A 17,292-nucleotide genomic window follows, 5' to 3' on the forward strand; every position below is an offset into this window, starting at 1 on the left:
ACTTGATTCAGAAATATGTTATCGGGTGTCCAGGTATGCATGCATTATGCAACGATCTATCGCCTTTTGTAAACACGCTCGAGCATTCGCAAGTGAAATCGCGGCACGCGGTAAAAACTCCATCGGGAAATTAATATTAATTCGAATTAAACCTTTATATCCGTAATCGAGTCGATTTTCCCTCTTTTCTTTTCTTTTGCCGCGTGCCGCGCTAATCGCTTTGAGAGCGAACAAAAATATGAAGACGCCAAAGATAAGTAACATGAGCCAGGAAACTTTCGTTTTCCGCTATCGCCTGTTGCAATGAAACAGAACGCGTTTGCGAGTTATCGAAACTTTTCCATTGAAAACGTTGCAAAGATTAATTTCATCTGGTCTGCATTCTTGCCTGTTTAGCTGCCGTTAGCCGAGAAAGTAATAGCTGCGATTGTCCTTGAGGCGTTCGCAAAGATTATTACAGCCCTCGCAGCATGTCGGATTAGATCCGCGGGACACGAGAGGAGAATGTCTTTATTCACGCGAAACCGATGTTGCATAATTTTTTGCGAAGAAAAAAGAAGGGACTTTCGTGGAGAAAGGGGACTTTCTTCATTCTGTTGCAAAACCGAACCAATTTGTATGAGAACAGAAGATACTGATACATCGAACACGTTCTGGGGAACAGCATCGCGACGTTCACGCTTAAAGTGTTAATCGATAGACTGCGGATTTTATGAATTTATAGCAGAAATGTGGATAGTTAACGTATAAAATAGTGAAAAGAATTTAAGGATATTGATGTATTGATTTTACATAATTGATTCATTTTTTATTCATATAATATATAATTTATACAATTGATTCATTTTCAATAAAATGTTATTTCGCATAAAGATCCGCAATCTAGTTATTAATATCGTACATTCGACGCTTTTCTATTACGAACTACATCCTCTTTTATATTTATTGATATTATATTGTTATTCATTCATTTACTGACAACATTATAATTTATTCTATTGTACAAATAAGTTCACAGCGTATTCTTTACAGTTTGTAAAATAGTCTCCTTACTGTAAAGACTACACCGTTGACTTATTTCGACCAGTTCGGCTAAATTCTTAAAATTTAATTATGTCGCAACCATAAAGTCACTACAATTTATATTATTATTTATTTATGTGTTATTTATATATATTTATATTATTATTATTATATTAATGTAATATTTTCTTGAACAGCGCAGAAGAGTAGAAGTTCTAAATTAGTTTAATTTGATCAATGAAGAAGAAAGGGTGCACCGGGTCTACAGGCAGGTGAAGGTCGTTCACCTGGATTGGTAACGATTACCTATACGCAAGGTGCATCAAAGAAGTCTCGCCGCGCAACACACGATGAGGTAATCGAATATAATAATCGTACGCCGATTGATCTTCCGTTTGATCGCACTTTTCGCCGTCTGCCTCATTATTTCCTTTTCTTTTCTTTCTTTTTTTAGCCGTTCATTCGCATATCACAGGGGCGTAGCCGTGGACAAACACACTTTCTCCCGTGGGTTCGACCGTCGGTGAAAGTATTTCTTACGCGTCCACACGTTCAGGACACCCGAATATATTTGATCGGAATCATTGCCCCGGAACGGTTGCGCCGACTTTTTTTTTCACCTGCGAGAACAATGCTCTTCCCAGTCCACCTGAAATTTATGCAGACTCGTGAGTACGACTACAAAACCGTCACTTTTCATCCAGATCCAGAGGTAACAACTGTGTGAAATCTTTTCAATTCTTAATTGTTCCTGGGGATTGTATTCTCTATGTTTCGGACAACGCATTTCTATCTTCACGAAGTACAGTATCTTATGCGTTCACGACGTTTACAGGTTCATGCGATAGTAAGGACAAAGATTAGGATACGTATTTCTTGACAGATCAAACTTAGGAACGATGGTTCTCCGACGTTTTTTTCTGCGGACGACGTTTCAATCACGCAGAACAATTTTTGCTCGACGGCTGCATTTTTACAAATCCATCGATACTCCTTGGGCTGAAACTTTCCCCTTCGAGAGATGGAGTTCCAGCGGCATTCCTTGCAAAGGGCGGCCCGAAGAACTTCAGGAAATCGTCGATTACGCCAGCGCAACGCCGATGTGTTTAAAACAGCCTGCGTTTTACAAGGGAAACCATATTCTGCTTCAACTTGGTCTAAATTCATTCGCAATTACCAGAAACCGGTTTGCGGTCGGAAAGAATTTAATTCTCTCGAACGATCGCGGTTTTCCGTGGAACGTGTACGCACCAAAGCGGGCAGCGCGGCCCGAGTCTGGCAAAGCGAATCGTTCGATGCCATTGTTCGCGAAGGTACGAACCCTTCGAACAAAGTGCCGAACGTGCACGCGTGGGTGGAACCCGTTCTATCTACGGGGTACAATTTCAAAAATGTTCCAGCAACGCGATTTGCTCGATGCCAGATAGAACTCTCAAGGATATCCGAACACCGCCGGGCCTTTCGAACGACAAATTCTATCGGGGAACGCAATCCTGCAACGATTTCATGCCTTGGCGTACTGCAATGTCAATGACATCGAGACCCCGACAGGAAAGCGCGATTTTTACTGGAAAAAATGTAGCAGATAGCGCGCAATCTGAACGAGACCTTACGTAACGTGATAAGATTGAAGGAAACACGAGGCGACGTGTAAAGAGACATGTAAAAAGTGATCTTCTCGTAGTGAAGATCGACCGAAAGTTTAGAAGCAGTAATTTTATTCAAAGACGCGTTCCTTGTTGCATAGAAGCTGCGTAGAATTTTTACAGCAATCGCTGAATGCACAGTAAATTCGCCATAATTTTCCTTCAGCTTAAACAAAAACGAACAATTATATATGTGAACATTGTATATATTATGTATAAACAAAAATGGACAATTTGGGAAGAGGAGATACGATTATTCGAGTCTTGCCCCTCGTTTTTATAATTGTTGGCAATCGGCAATTCCCAAATTGTCCATTTTTGTTTACCAGCTGAAGGAAAATTGGCGAGAATTTATTGTACCAGTCGAACATAGTGAATTCGTTAAAAATGTTTTGGAAACGGAGTACGCTTAAGCTTCTCCAACTAGACCACGTGCTTCTATAAATCGCAACAAGCAAGTTTAGATGCAGTAACATCGTCAACGTATTTGTTACGAACAGTGTCAGGCTTCCGTGCGGCTCTTCTGCTCGTCGATCATGTTTGAATAGTTCGAATTTGCATGACCGCGGTCTATTTACCAGAATAATCTGTGAAACTCCGTCGGTTTAGCTTGTTTCTGCCTCGAATTCGTAGAAAGTAGCAAAATGGCGACGGACGGTGTTCCGTCGTGGAATTGTTTCTAAACTTTCTGTCCCGTAAATGCGGGGAACAGGAGATTCGTCGATAAGAAAGGACGTGCTCGACGCACGCTGCTCGTGAAAGAAAGGGAACTGGAAGAAAGCGTGCGAGACATCCGATCTTGTCGATCACGTCAATCGATAAAGGATCTCGGTTTCCGTCAGGTGAAAACAATGACCTTCGATAGGCGAGCCCGCGAGAAAGAAAGTCCCGTGCGATCCGTTTCCATGCGATTTCAATAAATTACACGCTAAGCAGCGCGTTGAATTCGTCGAGTCCAAGAGATCCGAGAAAAGAGATCGAAAGTTCTACGCGTAGTCGCGAATTTTCCGGCGGTCTCGCGCTCCATCATTCCGTGACTTATCTCCGCGGCTTATCGGCGCCGATAAATCATCGGATGAATCATTCTCGGAACGTGAAAACGTCGATACGGCTCTAGCATTATCGAGTTATACAATTGATCTTGTCAGGCTTAATAGATTGAGCGATTAGAATGATCGTAATTGTTTAATTCGATGCCGCGGGGAAACAGAAATCACGTATCTCATTGTGTATACATATAATTAAGCAATTCGTTCTGTGAAAGGTACGTAATTAAATTAGCCATTACACGAACCTACTTTCGAGATTTCAATGGCAGAGCAAAACACGATCCGAGTGAAAAGCAATTAAAACATTTACGCGCACACGGGGAAGCATGAAGACGCGCGGAAATAAGGTCAGGCTCGATGCATATGGAATACGAACAGTAAATCGCTATCAACGCTTAATTTTTTATCAATAACAAAAGCAGCACAGCTTTCGTTATGTGTGTGTCTAACGAATTCGTTTGCACAAGAAACTGTGCTTTCTCTGGAGAACGACCAATTAATGGTGGAAAAAATTGTTTAAATTAGACACGGTACGACCGATGAACACCAACGACCGTAGAAAAAGTGGAAAAAGAAGTGTCAAAGATATATCACTCTATCGCTCAATTAAATAAAAGCAGTAATCACGGTTGATGTAAGTGAACAGCGTGCGTGCCGCGCATAGGTACTTGAATCCGTGTAATTGAAGAGAAACGATCGTGCAACTGTTATTAAATGTGTAGCCATGCGTCTTTTATTTTCTACGATCTTATTTGATCGCGCAACCGATCGATCATTTTCGAAACACGTTCAAATACATACACGTGTCGTAACTGTAATTGAAGCGTTGACACTTTCCAGAGATCAATTAGTTACATTGCAAACATCGTAAAGTTTACCTTTCAGCTGTTCGTTGGTTTTCATTGATGCAACCGTGGTACAGTAAATTGTCCAAATTGTCCATTTTCGTGCACAATCTGAGCGTCAATTAGGAAGAATTTACTTCGAATTTACTTCGTATATTGAAAATCAAAACTCCACGTTTTCCTACCAGAAACAAAAATTCTAGAAGTTCGCGAAACAGGGGAATTGCCACAGATCTAGTAGAAACAAGAATTCTAGAAACTTGCGCGAGGAAGAGAATTGACAAATGTCTACCGCAAATAAAAATTCCGTGTACGACCGTTGTCGAACAAAGTGTCGAAGAAATCGAACAGCGGGCGTCCGTGTTCGCGATCGAAATCCGAAGTAAATGTGGTTCGATGCACGATCGGGAATTAAAGTCACGCACGATTAATGCAAATAGAGGCTTAAAACCAGACGTGTAAAAAAATGTTGTGCGTCGCGATACGGCGACCTACTGCCGAAAGGAAATTTTCGTGCGGTAGAAAGTCACTCGGTCTCGATCTTGTTTCGATCCTACTCGCACGGGGCGATACTTTCCGGAAACGATCAGGTGTAAGGTCCCGCGTGTACCCACGTAAAAAGTATCGAAAGGCCGTTGCTGTCGATGATGTAAGAATCGCATTCGCGAGCGTGCTGTGAATTCGATACTTATGTATTTCTCTGGCGAGGCTACGTCGGAACATAGTTGAGAACACGCGTTCTTTGTTGCCAATAATTTGCAGAACGATTAGGATCTCTTTCGCGCTCTAATTCGAACGCATGGCCGCCCAAAAAAAACGCAACAGAGTCGTCGAGAACGCTTAAAGAATTTTTTTTAAAAAAACCGACACGCAGCTCTGATTTTTCTGGACTTCCAGAGGCTGTTAAACTCGTCGAGTTTTACCTGGGATTAATCGAGGTTTGCACAAACATCCGCACTCCGTTAACGATTATTCGCACAGTCGATTAAGCAGAAGCTTTCCTTTTTTCTGCCAGGAACGTTGCATTAGGTTTCGCACAAAACGAAGCAGAGAAACTTCTGCGTCGAACGATTTGCCGAAACTCGAAAGTCTTTTCACGATTCGATGAATTTCCTTTGTTCGAGTTCCATGTAGGCTTGCGTATCGGCCATTCGGAGCATTAAAAGACACGTTAATTTATTCCAGACGGGTACGTGCCCGTCGATAAAAAAAAGGATCGGTACTGGTATGCATACGCTATCCAGATGCTGCTGCGATAATTTGCCATTTCACTTTCCTCGATCCGTAGTCGGTATCACGCTCGTGCTCAAAGTCGATTGATTTCCACAGTGTGCACAGCCTCGCCGCTTTGCATGCGCTCGAATTTCTCCCGCAGCAGAATTTCTGCTCGTACCGCTTCCGTTCAGATTTTTCCAGACGATAGAAGAATCAGTTTCACCTCGTTTTCCGACTCGATCGCGAGAGTTCCTGAAAAATCCGTTCTCGCGTGAAACGTGCGTTTCCCTCCCGATCGATGACCGAACTTCCATAATGAATTTCTGAGCAGCGACAGGCAACCGATAAATTGCCCGAGGCAACCGCGATCATTACCTTTGTAATCGTTGCGTCGACGAGCCCGCATCGGGCTACTGAAAAATCATTTGCGCTAACGAAGATCGACGATCCTCGAGCAGCCGAACCAGTTGCTAAACACAGACGTTCGACACGCGTTCGCCTCGCGCGAGGGTGCCCCGCTCGAACAGCTAAAAATGCCTGAAAATTCTGATGATCGATTACCGATCTTGTTCCCCCGATTACCGAGGCAAATGACGATTTATGGTCGCGCGAGAGCGTACAGGCCCGCGTATCTCGCTTCATCTCGCGAGCGTGCAGCGCGAGTGTCCTGTCCGGGGCTACGTTTCACCTCGCCGCGCACTAAATTATCCGATCGGGGAGTGTCGGTCGATCGGCGGGCCACAATTGCGATCCTTTTCCATGTGTCACACACGTTCCCATCCCGTGACGAAAGCTCACCATTGTTCGACGGGCGCCCGGGTTTTCGGCGGAACCGCCGCCTGGGATCCTTGTTGTTACGTGTGTCCGCCGGACTGTATACCCCCACCGGCCCTGTAAACAGCGAATCCAGGTATCACCTGGTGGAGGTAACTTTCAGCGGGACACGCTATATAAGAGAATGAAGAACCGGCCGGCCCCCAAGATAAAAGCTCGCGCGTTGTCAATCGTTTCGTCGTGCTGTTGCTCCTCTACCTTGGTCGTTGACAGGTAAGTGGGAGGGCTAGGAAGGAGAGTCGTCGAGATTCTTTCTTTTTGTCCGAGATATCGGGACAAAACACCACCCCCGCTCGAGGGGTGGCTGGCGAGGGAACGTGGAACCAGTGACGATACAGTGCAAGTGACGCATCTTGTCCCTTCGCGATCGTTCGTCTATTCTGTGGAAATTTGGTGCACCCTCGGCCACTTCCTCGTTAATCGTGCGGAAGAATCGGACGATAATTTTAGTGCGATCCCAGTTCGGCTATTGCGGATAGATCGGCGGGAAAGAATTCGCGAGACCAACGCGCCGTCATGCTTGGTGCCTTAGAACCGGTTGTGCGGGGGCGATCAGGAACTGCGCTGAGGAATTCGGGCATTTTTAATCGTCGCCAGTGACGATTACTTGGGAGCTCCACTAATTAAATTCGTTGTAACATTGGAAACGCCGCGACCGGTTTACTTTGGAAATATCGCGGGAGATACTTTGGAAATTCGATGGTCGAGTCGGTGCTGCTGAGTTCAGTAAATTCTCCCTGATTCGCGTTCAGGTTGTGCACGAAAATTGACAATTTGGAAGGAGGAGAGCAGGCTCGAATAAACATATTTATTTACTTATAATATTATCGTGTCGGTGGACTGATCGAACCTCCGCGATTTAGACGCAAGTAGTCGTTTCAATATTTTGAAGAACCTTCGAGTTCTTCTCGAAGGAAGAACTTTTGCTACTTTAGAATAGCCATAAGTGCCGAAGAGTTAATAATTAGAAAAATCTCAGGGTATTTAGTCATTCATTGGCCCAACGTCCCTCTGAAAACCGAGCAGCAGAGCCTCAGAAAAAATCATTTTCATAAGAAAGCGATCATTTTCTTCGATCGAGCGAAAATCGAAAAACAATGGCGGTCGAACAGTGAAAGAAACCAATTTCTAAACAACTTGTTTGCAAAAGGAGATTTTGGGTTTAGGGGACGAGGCCTTCCAGATGCCCGGAATGCTTAAAATTCTGGGCCGTTTCCATTCATCGGAGCGTGACACGCGAGAGTAAAAGTACGCCGAATACAACGGGCTCTGGTCCGCCGAATCGAAAAATGTCTGCCACAGCCGTAAAGTCTGCTCCAGATTTCCTTAAGAGCACGGAGAACCGGCCTCCGCTGATTATATTATACAGCCGCGTTCCCCTCGTTTGTAGTTACCGGGCAACTATCTCTTTTTTCATTATGCAATTGCTTTCTTTGCGGGCCGCCGCCGCAAGAAACCCTCCGGGATCAGCTTCCAGCGACGTTGTTCGCAATTTTATCGCCAGAAGGACACGTCTCCGGCACGGGCGCGCCGTAAGCTTCCGTGTGACGCTTGCTCGGATTGCGCAACATCATCATCATCATCATCATCATCACCATCCCCCGACGACATCTACTCCCTTTTCCTTACTCCACTTCGGGCGCGCTTTCTGTTAGAAAGCTGCGTCTTCATCTCGCTGACGATCCTTCTCCCGGGATCGTACAGTAAAAGTCAATTAGTTTTCACTCTTCCCGTATGCAGTTTTACTTTCCGAGCCGTCGACTAGAATAATTAGCGTAATTCTGGAGCGAAGGTCGAATTGCACTCGTTGCTCGTTTCGAACTCTTGGAGAATGGATGCCTGAAAATTTTTGAAGTTGTTGAACCATCTTTATTGAGTCGTTAAGGATCTCAGTGATGGAATTTGTGGAAATGGCGGGTTTCGAATTTCTTCGTTCGCGATCATCGGGATTTATTCAATGGACGAACCTAGTGCCAAGGGTTGATTAAGAGAGCTAAGTGATCTAGTCGAGACAATTTTTGCCAACTACCCTTCCAGTTTCTGGGAAACAGAATGCATACACATACTCTTGCGGATCTTAATAAAGATGAAACGGATATGATGGATCAGCGTAATTTTTATAAATAGACAAAAAATAAAAATAACGGTCTTCGTAATTAGATAGAAAATAAAAACTGCGGTTTTTATAATTAGACAAAAAATAACAGTCTTGTAATTAGATAAAAAATAAAAACAGCGATTTTTATAATTAAATAGAAAATAAAAACAGCGGTTTTTATAATTAGATAAAAAAAATAAAAATAGCAGTTTTAATAATTAGAAAACAAAAACAGCGGTTTTTATAATCAAATAGAGAATAAAAATAGCGGTCATTGCGTTTGAAATGTTGGCGAAATCACGTGTACGCGGGAACGGCCGTCAAAGTGTTTCGTCCGTGGATCATCGCTCGATCTTCCGGATCACTGGCTCGAGACGAGGGTCTCGATCGAATCCCCGAAGAATCGCGAGCCCTCCATGGTCGGTCCTTTCTACGCGCGGACCTTGGTCGATATTGTTCCACGATCTGCATGCGCATACACAGCCATTCAATTCGCAACACCCGATACAGATACGTTCCCCCCGTGTTACTTTTTTCTCCTCCGTGTCGATGCCATTTTTACACGCAGGCCCTCTCACTTTCACCCGAGCTACCGATCGAGTCTGCGTCCACCTCTTAACGATCGGCCGGTTGCCCGGTTTACGCCTAACTAGTAAACCCGGACTGCTCATTAAAAGTGGTAACCGCATTTTCCTGTGTCCCGCCGGAGCCGATAATTAACCATTTCGTCCCATAAGTGGACAGGTGAACACGTCACACGGAGCGTTTCGAACGGCCGTTCGAGACGTCCGTCGTTTTACGTCACTGCTTTCGATTTCCTAGAAAAATTACCGACTTATTAAGTCTTCCTCCGTAGCGTCGCGTTCGGGCGATAGCCATTGGGGCGGCAGCAGTAAATCGTTGATCGATCGGGGCCCAGATAAAATCGCTTCCGCCGACCTGGAACGTCCCGCTGTGTCTTCTAAGTTCCATTTTCAATCATTTCGAAGAAGCTAGCACCGAATGAAATGTTCTTCATCGATGATTTCGTACAGTTTCGTTGTAAACTCGACACCGAGAATCGAGTGGCGAACTTACGGACGCTTATGTACGCGAGAGCGTAGACGTTCTGAGATGCCCACGTCGGGTAATTACGTGCGTTGACGCCTCGTATAGATTCTTAAAAGACCGGATAGGTGACTGGGTGCGCGATAATCGCGGTAGGATCGGCATGATCTGCATCAGGATCGTTGCGTAAAGCGTCTTGTGGCACCGATGACAAGCGGACCACCTCCGACCTTTGTCGCCCGGTCAGGAAACCTTTCGGTACCCGCTGATACACCGGTTGGAAAAGTAGCCGTCGCCGGTTCGCTTTCGCCTCCGCGGCCAAAAGATCGGCGAGGGTCGCAAGAAAATAATTTCGATCGTGCGACCGTCGCGCATCTGGCGCGTTGTCTCCGCTTTTACACTGTTCCCCGCCGAACGGCCACGCCATTTTTCGTCGTCCGGCGCATTTGTCACGCTCGCCGGAGGTTTCTTTTTATCACGGGGATCTGACGGTGTCGTGGGGGACGAGGGGGTCCGCTCTCGGAGGCCTTTCAAATTTATCGAAAGCGCCCGGATCTCCGCGCGATACATCATCGCGCCGTTACGAATGAGATGTCTTCAGCGAAACGTGAAACCGCCGTCCGTGTTTTACGTACTTAGAAAGTCATGGTGCTTTCCACGATGATCGCCGATGGTAGCTCGGCCGGCACGCGTCTTCCTTTCGCGGCGAACAATGAGGGCCCCGCTGGTTATCCGAACGTTTTGATGCTGCGGGAACCACCGTTCGCCGGCCGCTCTTCGTGGAATGCTTAAACGTTGCCCATTTATCGCGGCTGACACGCGAGAAATCGGCAATTTAGCCGTTTGATCACGCTTCAGAAAGCCCGAGAAGACAATAATCAAACGAATCGAGCCGAGTATTCGAAGAGCGCGTCTCCGACGCGTTGCATCCTATAATGTGATCCTCGCGTACCGAACACCACGATCGTGTCATATTTCTGGAATGTACACTTTCTAGAAAGAATCCGGGGCAGTTCGAACTGTCCAGCGCGATATTAATCTCGGCTCGCACGAAGAAATAATCGTGTCCGGCTCGTTTATCGCGCCGGATCGAACGCGCGCGCTTTAATCAGCGCGAAGCCGGCCAGGTTCCATGGGGGTTCAACTTTCGAAGCGGCTATTTTCTCTCTTTCGCGTCGGAACAAGTTGCGCAACGCGAGAAAGATACTCTACATCTCGTTCCGCAATAAAAATGCAATTTCACTCGCCGCACGGAATTAGCAGTTTTCCAACGCGTGCCCGACGAGTCCGGCCGCGACTCGTTGCATCGGCCGATCCGATGGAAACCGTTTGACCGTATCGAGCGAATCACCCCGGGGCGCAGAAAAGTGCGGCAACCGGCGCTAACGGGGGCAAAAAGAAAAAAGGAGAAGCCGGCGCTCGATTTGGAATACGATTACGCCATTTCACCGCATTTCTCTGTGGCCCTCTTTCCCTAGCATATTCTAGGTCGTCGAGCGAGCTCCTCTCTCGGCACACTTGCGCGACGCTTCTCGGGAGAAGACACCTGCAGCTGCATTTCGCTAATCGTCGTGACGCGTCACTTTTCTGAGACGTGACCCGAGGCTCCTCTTTCCAGTCGTTCCGCAACGGTCGTCTTCTTTACGAGCGGATTTTTTGCAAACAGTGAAACCGCCGCCGCGTCGTACCGTTCGACCATCTAGATATCGGAATCATCAATCTTGCTAACGGAGGATAATTTCTGATCGTTAATGCGAACGCGATTGATTTTTGAATAGACGAGCATCGGCTTCGCGGTCTTTAGATTACGATTATCCGCATGATTGCGCCCGGAGCTTGATCATAATTAATTCAGAGAGACTGGAACGCAGGTGGAATGGATCCGACGATCCATTTCCGAATAGATTAAACGCAACTTTTGAAGTCGTTAGATCGATCGGTAGAAATCCGCTAGAAATCGTCGATTAATAACGCAGAAATCTTGTTAACTTCGCCCGATGGCTGCACGCGCGCGTGCAGATGCAACCGTCTCTGAACTACTGCGATTTCATTCTCCAGCACAATAGATCGTAATTCTTCACCGTCCGCGCAGAGCATTGCCCATCAATCTCCGCGAGGATATTTACAACCTAATCCGCCATCGGCGTTCGTTTATTGTCCGCCTAATAATCCGTCTTCGGAGCCCGGGCGCAATCACAGCGAAACAGGATCGCGCGGACGCGAAAGACGAATCGATCGACTGGGGAAAAGAGGCATCTCCCGATGGCTCTTTAATTAAGAAACACGTTCGCGGATCGATACGGCGATTTAGACGATGTTCGCGCGACCTCCGGGATTACACGATTTCACTAAATCGCCGGATGATCCCGCTTTTCGAGCCGGCCGCTTCGTTGCTTTCCACGTAATGCGCGTGCTTTATGGAAGATGTCAATGGCCAAGGTTGCTTTCTCTCGCGCTCCACTCGTCGAGCATATAGCATTTGGTCGCGTGGATCGCGAGAAAGTGCATGTCGGCCGTGTAATTTTACGCAGCGCAGGATCAGCAGCGAAACACAGGATCAGCCGTTGGTACTTTACGGTCGCTTTGCTTTGCTTTTGCAGGATGTTGTGGCTGTGTCTAACAGCGCTCGCTGCCACCGCAGCGGCGCAGTCCTCCTACGATCTGGACGGCAGGGTGCCTTATCCTGGCAAGTCCTCCAGCCTGGGGCCTCTCTACGGAGGTCAAGGATTCCGCGATAACAGCTACGAGGACAATATCGTGACGCCCACGCCGACGCCGGCCTACAGGGCCCCTGGCAGCCAGCAGGCCGTAAGCTCGATGTTACACATTCCACCGTAGACTTTCCGACGATCTTCTTACCCCGTCCAAATACTTTGACTCTCTGTGTAGACTTTACGTGAACTCGACATTTTTTTTCCTTTTTTTAACGCTTTTTAAGTTGACGTTGAATGAACACTTGGGAACACCCTAACGAAGGCACCTTCGAATCCGGCGTATCTTTTCATCTACGAACAATGGACGATCAGGATTTTTTAGAGGAAATATTTCAACAAAGTCTGAACTGTGTTTTCAGAATTTTGTTCTTACCTAACGTTGCAATATGGTGAAATTATTATACTTCGTTGTCTAACCCCGTGTCCAGAGTCAACGAGGAAACAGCAGTTTCGTTGAAGAAACGGCATGATTCGCATAAATCAAAGTTCTGCCGGTCGCGCGCAACTCTTCCTGATCCTGCGGAAACGTCGATCGGTACGATAATTGGCTGGCCGAGCGCCGATTTCGTCGGTCGGTCCCCAGAACCGTCGATTTACATAAACAGCCGCGGTATAGCGGCGAATTCCTTTTCCCTTTCGCCTGGAACATTCTCGCTTTCCGATCTGCTCCAATTTCGAATATTATTAGCCCCGATGAAAGAAGTTGGATCACATAATATTACGTTACAACGTTATATAAGGACTTACGTAAAAATAACCGGTTGCCTCGAACTACTGTCTGACAAGCGAGTTCATTCCCTGCAGCTGCGTAACAGGCGCGCGAACCTTCGTCCATGGTTCCATATACATACATACAGACGTACACGCGTACATAGACGGATACGTACACGCGCGCGTACGTATGTAAAAGAAACTGAATTCCTTGACTAATCATGGATCTGATCCTTTTTTGTCCAGCTGTACCGCAAGCCGTCGCTGGACCAGGGTGCCATCAGAGTGAACGGACCGCCGCGGACCGTTCTACGCGGTGGACAGAATCCTCAGGTAGCCTGAACGATCATTTTCACGCTGTTTATTGTCTCGCGGCCGGTGATAAATACGGCAACGAGGGAAATCCCTTTCACCGAATCTCTCGAGCGGTTACGTAATTTTCATAAGCAATCGAAGAAACATCCATTGTTCGCGGTTTCGCACAATGCCGTTGCCTTGCGCAATGGCCAGACATTATGGTTTCGCGGGAATCGGCCCGGGCTTCTTTTATCGCGTCGATTCCGAGCGATTGTGTGTGTCGCCCCCCGGAACGATCATCGGGGAATTAAGTAACGATCGTTTGCGGCCGAGCCAATTTCCCCGGTCCAGTTATCCTTTCGGCGAACAGAATTGGGAAACGACGGGGTTTACGGGGCGAGCCTTTCTATTCTGCTCGGCGGCGACACTGACTTCCAACGCGGTGTTATTTAACTTCGTTGTTCCACGGTTGAAGGCCGAGGCTGAGGAACTCGAAGAAAAGGAGGAGCCCGATCGTCTGACCCTCCTGCTGCCCCAGAGCAAATTCGATTGCGTGAACAAGCAGACCGGCTATTACGCTGACGAGGATCTCAACTGCGAGGTCTTCCACTACTGCCAGGACAACGCGAAGCACTCCTGGATTTGTCCCGAGGGATTCACGTTCCATCAGGTGAGCGGCCCTCTGCATCTTCGACTCCTGAATCCCAACTGAAATCAAATTGACCAGATTGATCAAGATCCAGCGAAGATGTTAAGAAATAGCCTGGTCGCTAGACCGCGGATCTTTGCGCGAGATAAAAATGATCTGCATCGCGTGCACGAGACAGGAGTCCTTTTAAGTAAAGAACCTTTCCATTGTTCCAAATTACATCTATTCATCGTTGTCATAAATGCACAATATCCGCGGTCTACTTATCCGATCAACTGAAATAATTGAAACAACAACAAAAAGTCACTGAAAGTTTTCTAAGCGGTGGAAGATACTGTAGAGCATGTTCCAGTCGGAGGCTGCAACGTTTCTATTTCGAGATCAAGGTTTCTATTAATATCGCTTGTACATGAAAGCATTTTCTCTAAACGATTATCAATAGGAGAAAGTACTCTAAATTATGAGACCATTGGACAATGTCTCAGTGCGCCGCTGTAAACCATTCGGTTCTCAGCCTCCGACTGTTCTTTTTTTCTTTTCTTATGAAAACATGTTTCCTAGAACATGCTTCTTCGAACCTGCTACTTGCGATTCAGTAATGGCACCGCGCCAATCAATTATGTACACTTACCGACCGCCAAGGCGAGTTTATGAGCGGCCGTTTCAACGATCCCACGAACGCTATCCTTTTCCCTTGAACCAACCACCCCGGTCAGGTGAAAGCGCCCGTGAAAATAAACGTCGCGTTATACCCGTACAATTAGCCAGCCTCGGATACCATTGATAAGGAAATTTCACCTCCCGTGCACGCTCCGACGTACGTTTTCACCGGGCCGTTTCCTGTTTCGTGTACCGAGCGAGCGAGCAACTGAGGCCAATCATAAATCGCGCGATCGGTTTCCTGATACCGGGCTATAGTTACGCGTTTCCGGGATAATCAGTCCACGCCCATTTTCTTGCTGCGGGAAAAATGAAAATAGAGGCACCGTGGAAACCCCTTTCTCTCGGCGTGTCTCGAGGCAATCGACTCCGAATGGCTTCTATCTACCGGCGATTAATGGTTCGCGAGTCGTCAGGCATCGCAGGTCAACTGAAAAAGTTAAAACAAATTCAAATACGGTCTCTAGATGAACGAAATCTGCGGAGGAAAGCCTCCTGCAAATTTCTAATAAAATCACGCTTAGAGATAATGAACGAAAGTCTCGGCTTCTAACTTCTAGAACGCGATCGAATCCTTTGCGATTGGAAACACCTGTTACCTTTCTGATGTTTCAAATATCCAAAATGCTTGGAAATTTTTATGAATTAACCTTGCGCTTGTCCAAAGAATTTAACTGAATTAAACTTAATTCTTGAAGTCCGCTGACGGTGAAACACTTTTGAGATCGTCATGAGCCTCACAATGTTCTTTTTGTTTTACAGGTGCACTTGATCTGTATGCCGCCAAGCGGTGACATAAGCTGTAAGAAGAGTTCGCAGTATCATTTCGTCAACGAGTACCTGTACAAACCACTGAATCAGCAAGAAGTTGAGACGAAGCCGAATGTAACCCTAAGATACAGCGAGAGGTATTTCCCCGCTGACATTCATGCCGACGAGCGCGAGGCTGGTGACTATCAAATCACGCCAGCAGCTCCCATTCGTCGTCCACCGCAGCCGGTAAAACATTCATTCGCATGTACAAATTCGTTTTCAAGTGCCACGATTATCCTGTCACGTCTACAGTTTCTCATATAATGATACTTCTCTCTCACGGTTACATACTCCTTTCTGATACATTTTCCATAAGTGTGATCGATTCATTATTATTTCATTTCTCCTGTTTCCATCTGTGACAGCTGATGGTAAGATTAACGAACATTATTATTGTGCAGATCTACTCAAGCTCACAGCCAGCATTGAACAGCATCCCACCCTCGGCTCGTCCGCAGTCCGCAGGACACCCACAATTCCGTCTGCCATTGAACCAGGTGTTCCGCAGCCCTGAGGAAGTGAACATTCCTCTTCAGCAGAGACGCCCGCAGCCACAGCATCAGTCACAGCCAGTGAGAAGATACCCTCAGGTGCGACCTGATGACGAGGAATACGAGTAAACAGGATCGGCAGGATCAATTGAAATAATTATCATTCATCGTCCACACTCACCGTCGTGTTTAAGTCATTAATAGACTGTGGAAGTTCGTGCACAAACCCGCATTATCATAGAGAATCGAACGTTCCCAATAAATTCGAAATGCGATGTTACATGAAATATCATGAAATATTTTGTAAATTGCTCGAAGGCTCGTCTACACTGTGAATCGCATAAAAGTCCGCAGTCTATTGATTACGTTTGCTGGAATCTCATCGTGATTATCGCGTCGAAATTGAATACGTAAGGGAAAGTAATTGCTATATATTTATTCGAGCGGATCGTAGCTGTGTACGTGGTATAAATTAATCGTAGAACGTAAATTATTCCACACTCTCATTCATCATTCCGTAGTACACCGATTAATCCCTTAGATCGAGATCGAATCGAGATTGTGATCGAAAACATCGATTAATATTGATGCATTAAGTTATATTTACCAGCTTGTTGTGGTGTTTTTCTTTTAAGGGGCCCGTGTCTATTTAGAAGATCATCCGATAATTATCGAATATCTGCGCAAATGATCAGTGATAATTTTAATGATATTACAAGCGGGCACGCTCTAACATGTAACGTGTAATCGATATTAGCATAACAGTGATGATGACCAATAAATTGTTATTGCGTTATTTTAAACAGCGCTTACTGTTTTATGAATGCGATCGCGAAGCTGTCGGTGATCATGTAATCGACTCGTAAGGATAATTAGAATTAAATGTGTGAACCAAGCAACATTATCGCCAATTCAAATTCGACGAGAAATTCAAACAGATGGCGCCCGTATGCGGGGAAACAGTCAAATCACCGTCTAAAAGTTTCCGCTGAATATTCCGCTATCCAATTACGGAAAACCTGTGATTTAAACAAATTCAATGATTTTTCTATTTTCATTGAGAAATAACATCGACTCTAGACATGTGTACGTATGTATATAATTAATAAAAAAAGCAATTGATGCAGCGTTTTGAATCACACGGTAAGTGCAGTTGCAAGAACGTCGCAATGAGATTCTTGTTGTATTCTTTTCTTTCCT

General features: G+C 46.0%; 1 protein-coding gene and 1 long non-coding RNA gene across 3 annotated transcripts; one reads left to right on the forward strand and one right to left on the reverse strand.

Annotated features, from left to right (window-relative positions):
- Positions 1–780: 780 nt before the first annotated feature.
- Positions 781–15,554, reverse strand: LOC117226219 (uncharacterized). 2 transcript variants are annotated; one of them, XR_013034425.1, is made up of 5 exons: positions 15,388–15,554; positions 14,760–15,218; positions 13,219–14,187; positions 12,845–13,134; positions 781–12,762 (listed from the first exon to the last, which is right to left on the reverse strand). It is a non-coding gene; the product is annotated as an uncharacterized LOC117226219 (long non-coding RNA). The 2 variants fall into 2 exon arrangements; XR_004491743.2 differs by having other exon boundaries at positions 14,760–15,554.
- LOC143260285 (uncharacterized) lies at positions 6,739–17,267 on the forward strand. Its single transcript, XM_076525292.1, has 6 exons — positions 6,739–6,825; positions 12,358–12,565; positions 13,429–13,515; positions 13,955–14,149; positions 15,551–15,787; positions 16,003–17,267. Exons 2-6 carry the CDS (start codon positions 12,359–12,361, stop codon positions 16,219–16,221), a joined length of 945 nt encoding a protein of 314 aa, XP_076381407.1. The 5' UTR covers positions 6,739–6,825; position 12,358; the 3' UTR covers positions 16,222–17,267.
- The last annotated feature ends 25 nt before the right edge of the window (positions 17,268–17,292 follow it).

This window comes from Megalopta genalis, chromosome 11 (genome assembly GCF_051020955.1).
Source record: "Megalopta genalis isolate 19385.01 chromosome 11, iyMegGena1_principal, whole genome shotgun sequence".
Lineage (NCBI taxonomy): Eukaryota > Metazoa > Arthropoda > Insecta > Hymenoptera > Halictidae > Megalopta > Megalopta genalis.

Bases quoted from the DNA above. Each gene is read 5' to 3' on its own strand.
- LOC143260285 (XM_076525292.1), top strand. From the start codon at position 12,359: ATGTTGTGGCTGTGTCTAACAGCGCTCGCTGCCACCGCAGCGGCGCAG. The intron at 14,150-15,550 runs GTGAGCGGCCCT...TTTGTTTTACAG, and splicing joins AGGGATTCACGTTCCATCAG to GTGCACTTGATCTGTATGCC. The intron at 15,788-16,002 runs GTAAAACATTCA...ATTATTGTGCAG, and splicing joins TTCGTCGTCCACCGCAGCCG to ATCTACTCAAGCTCACAGCC.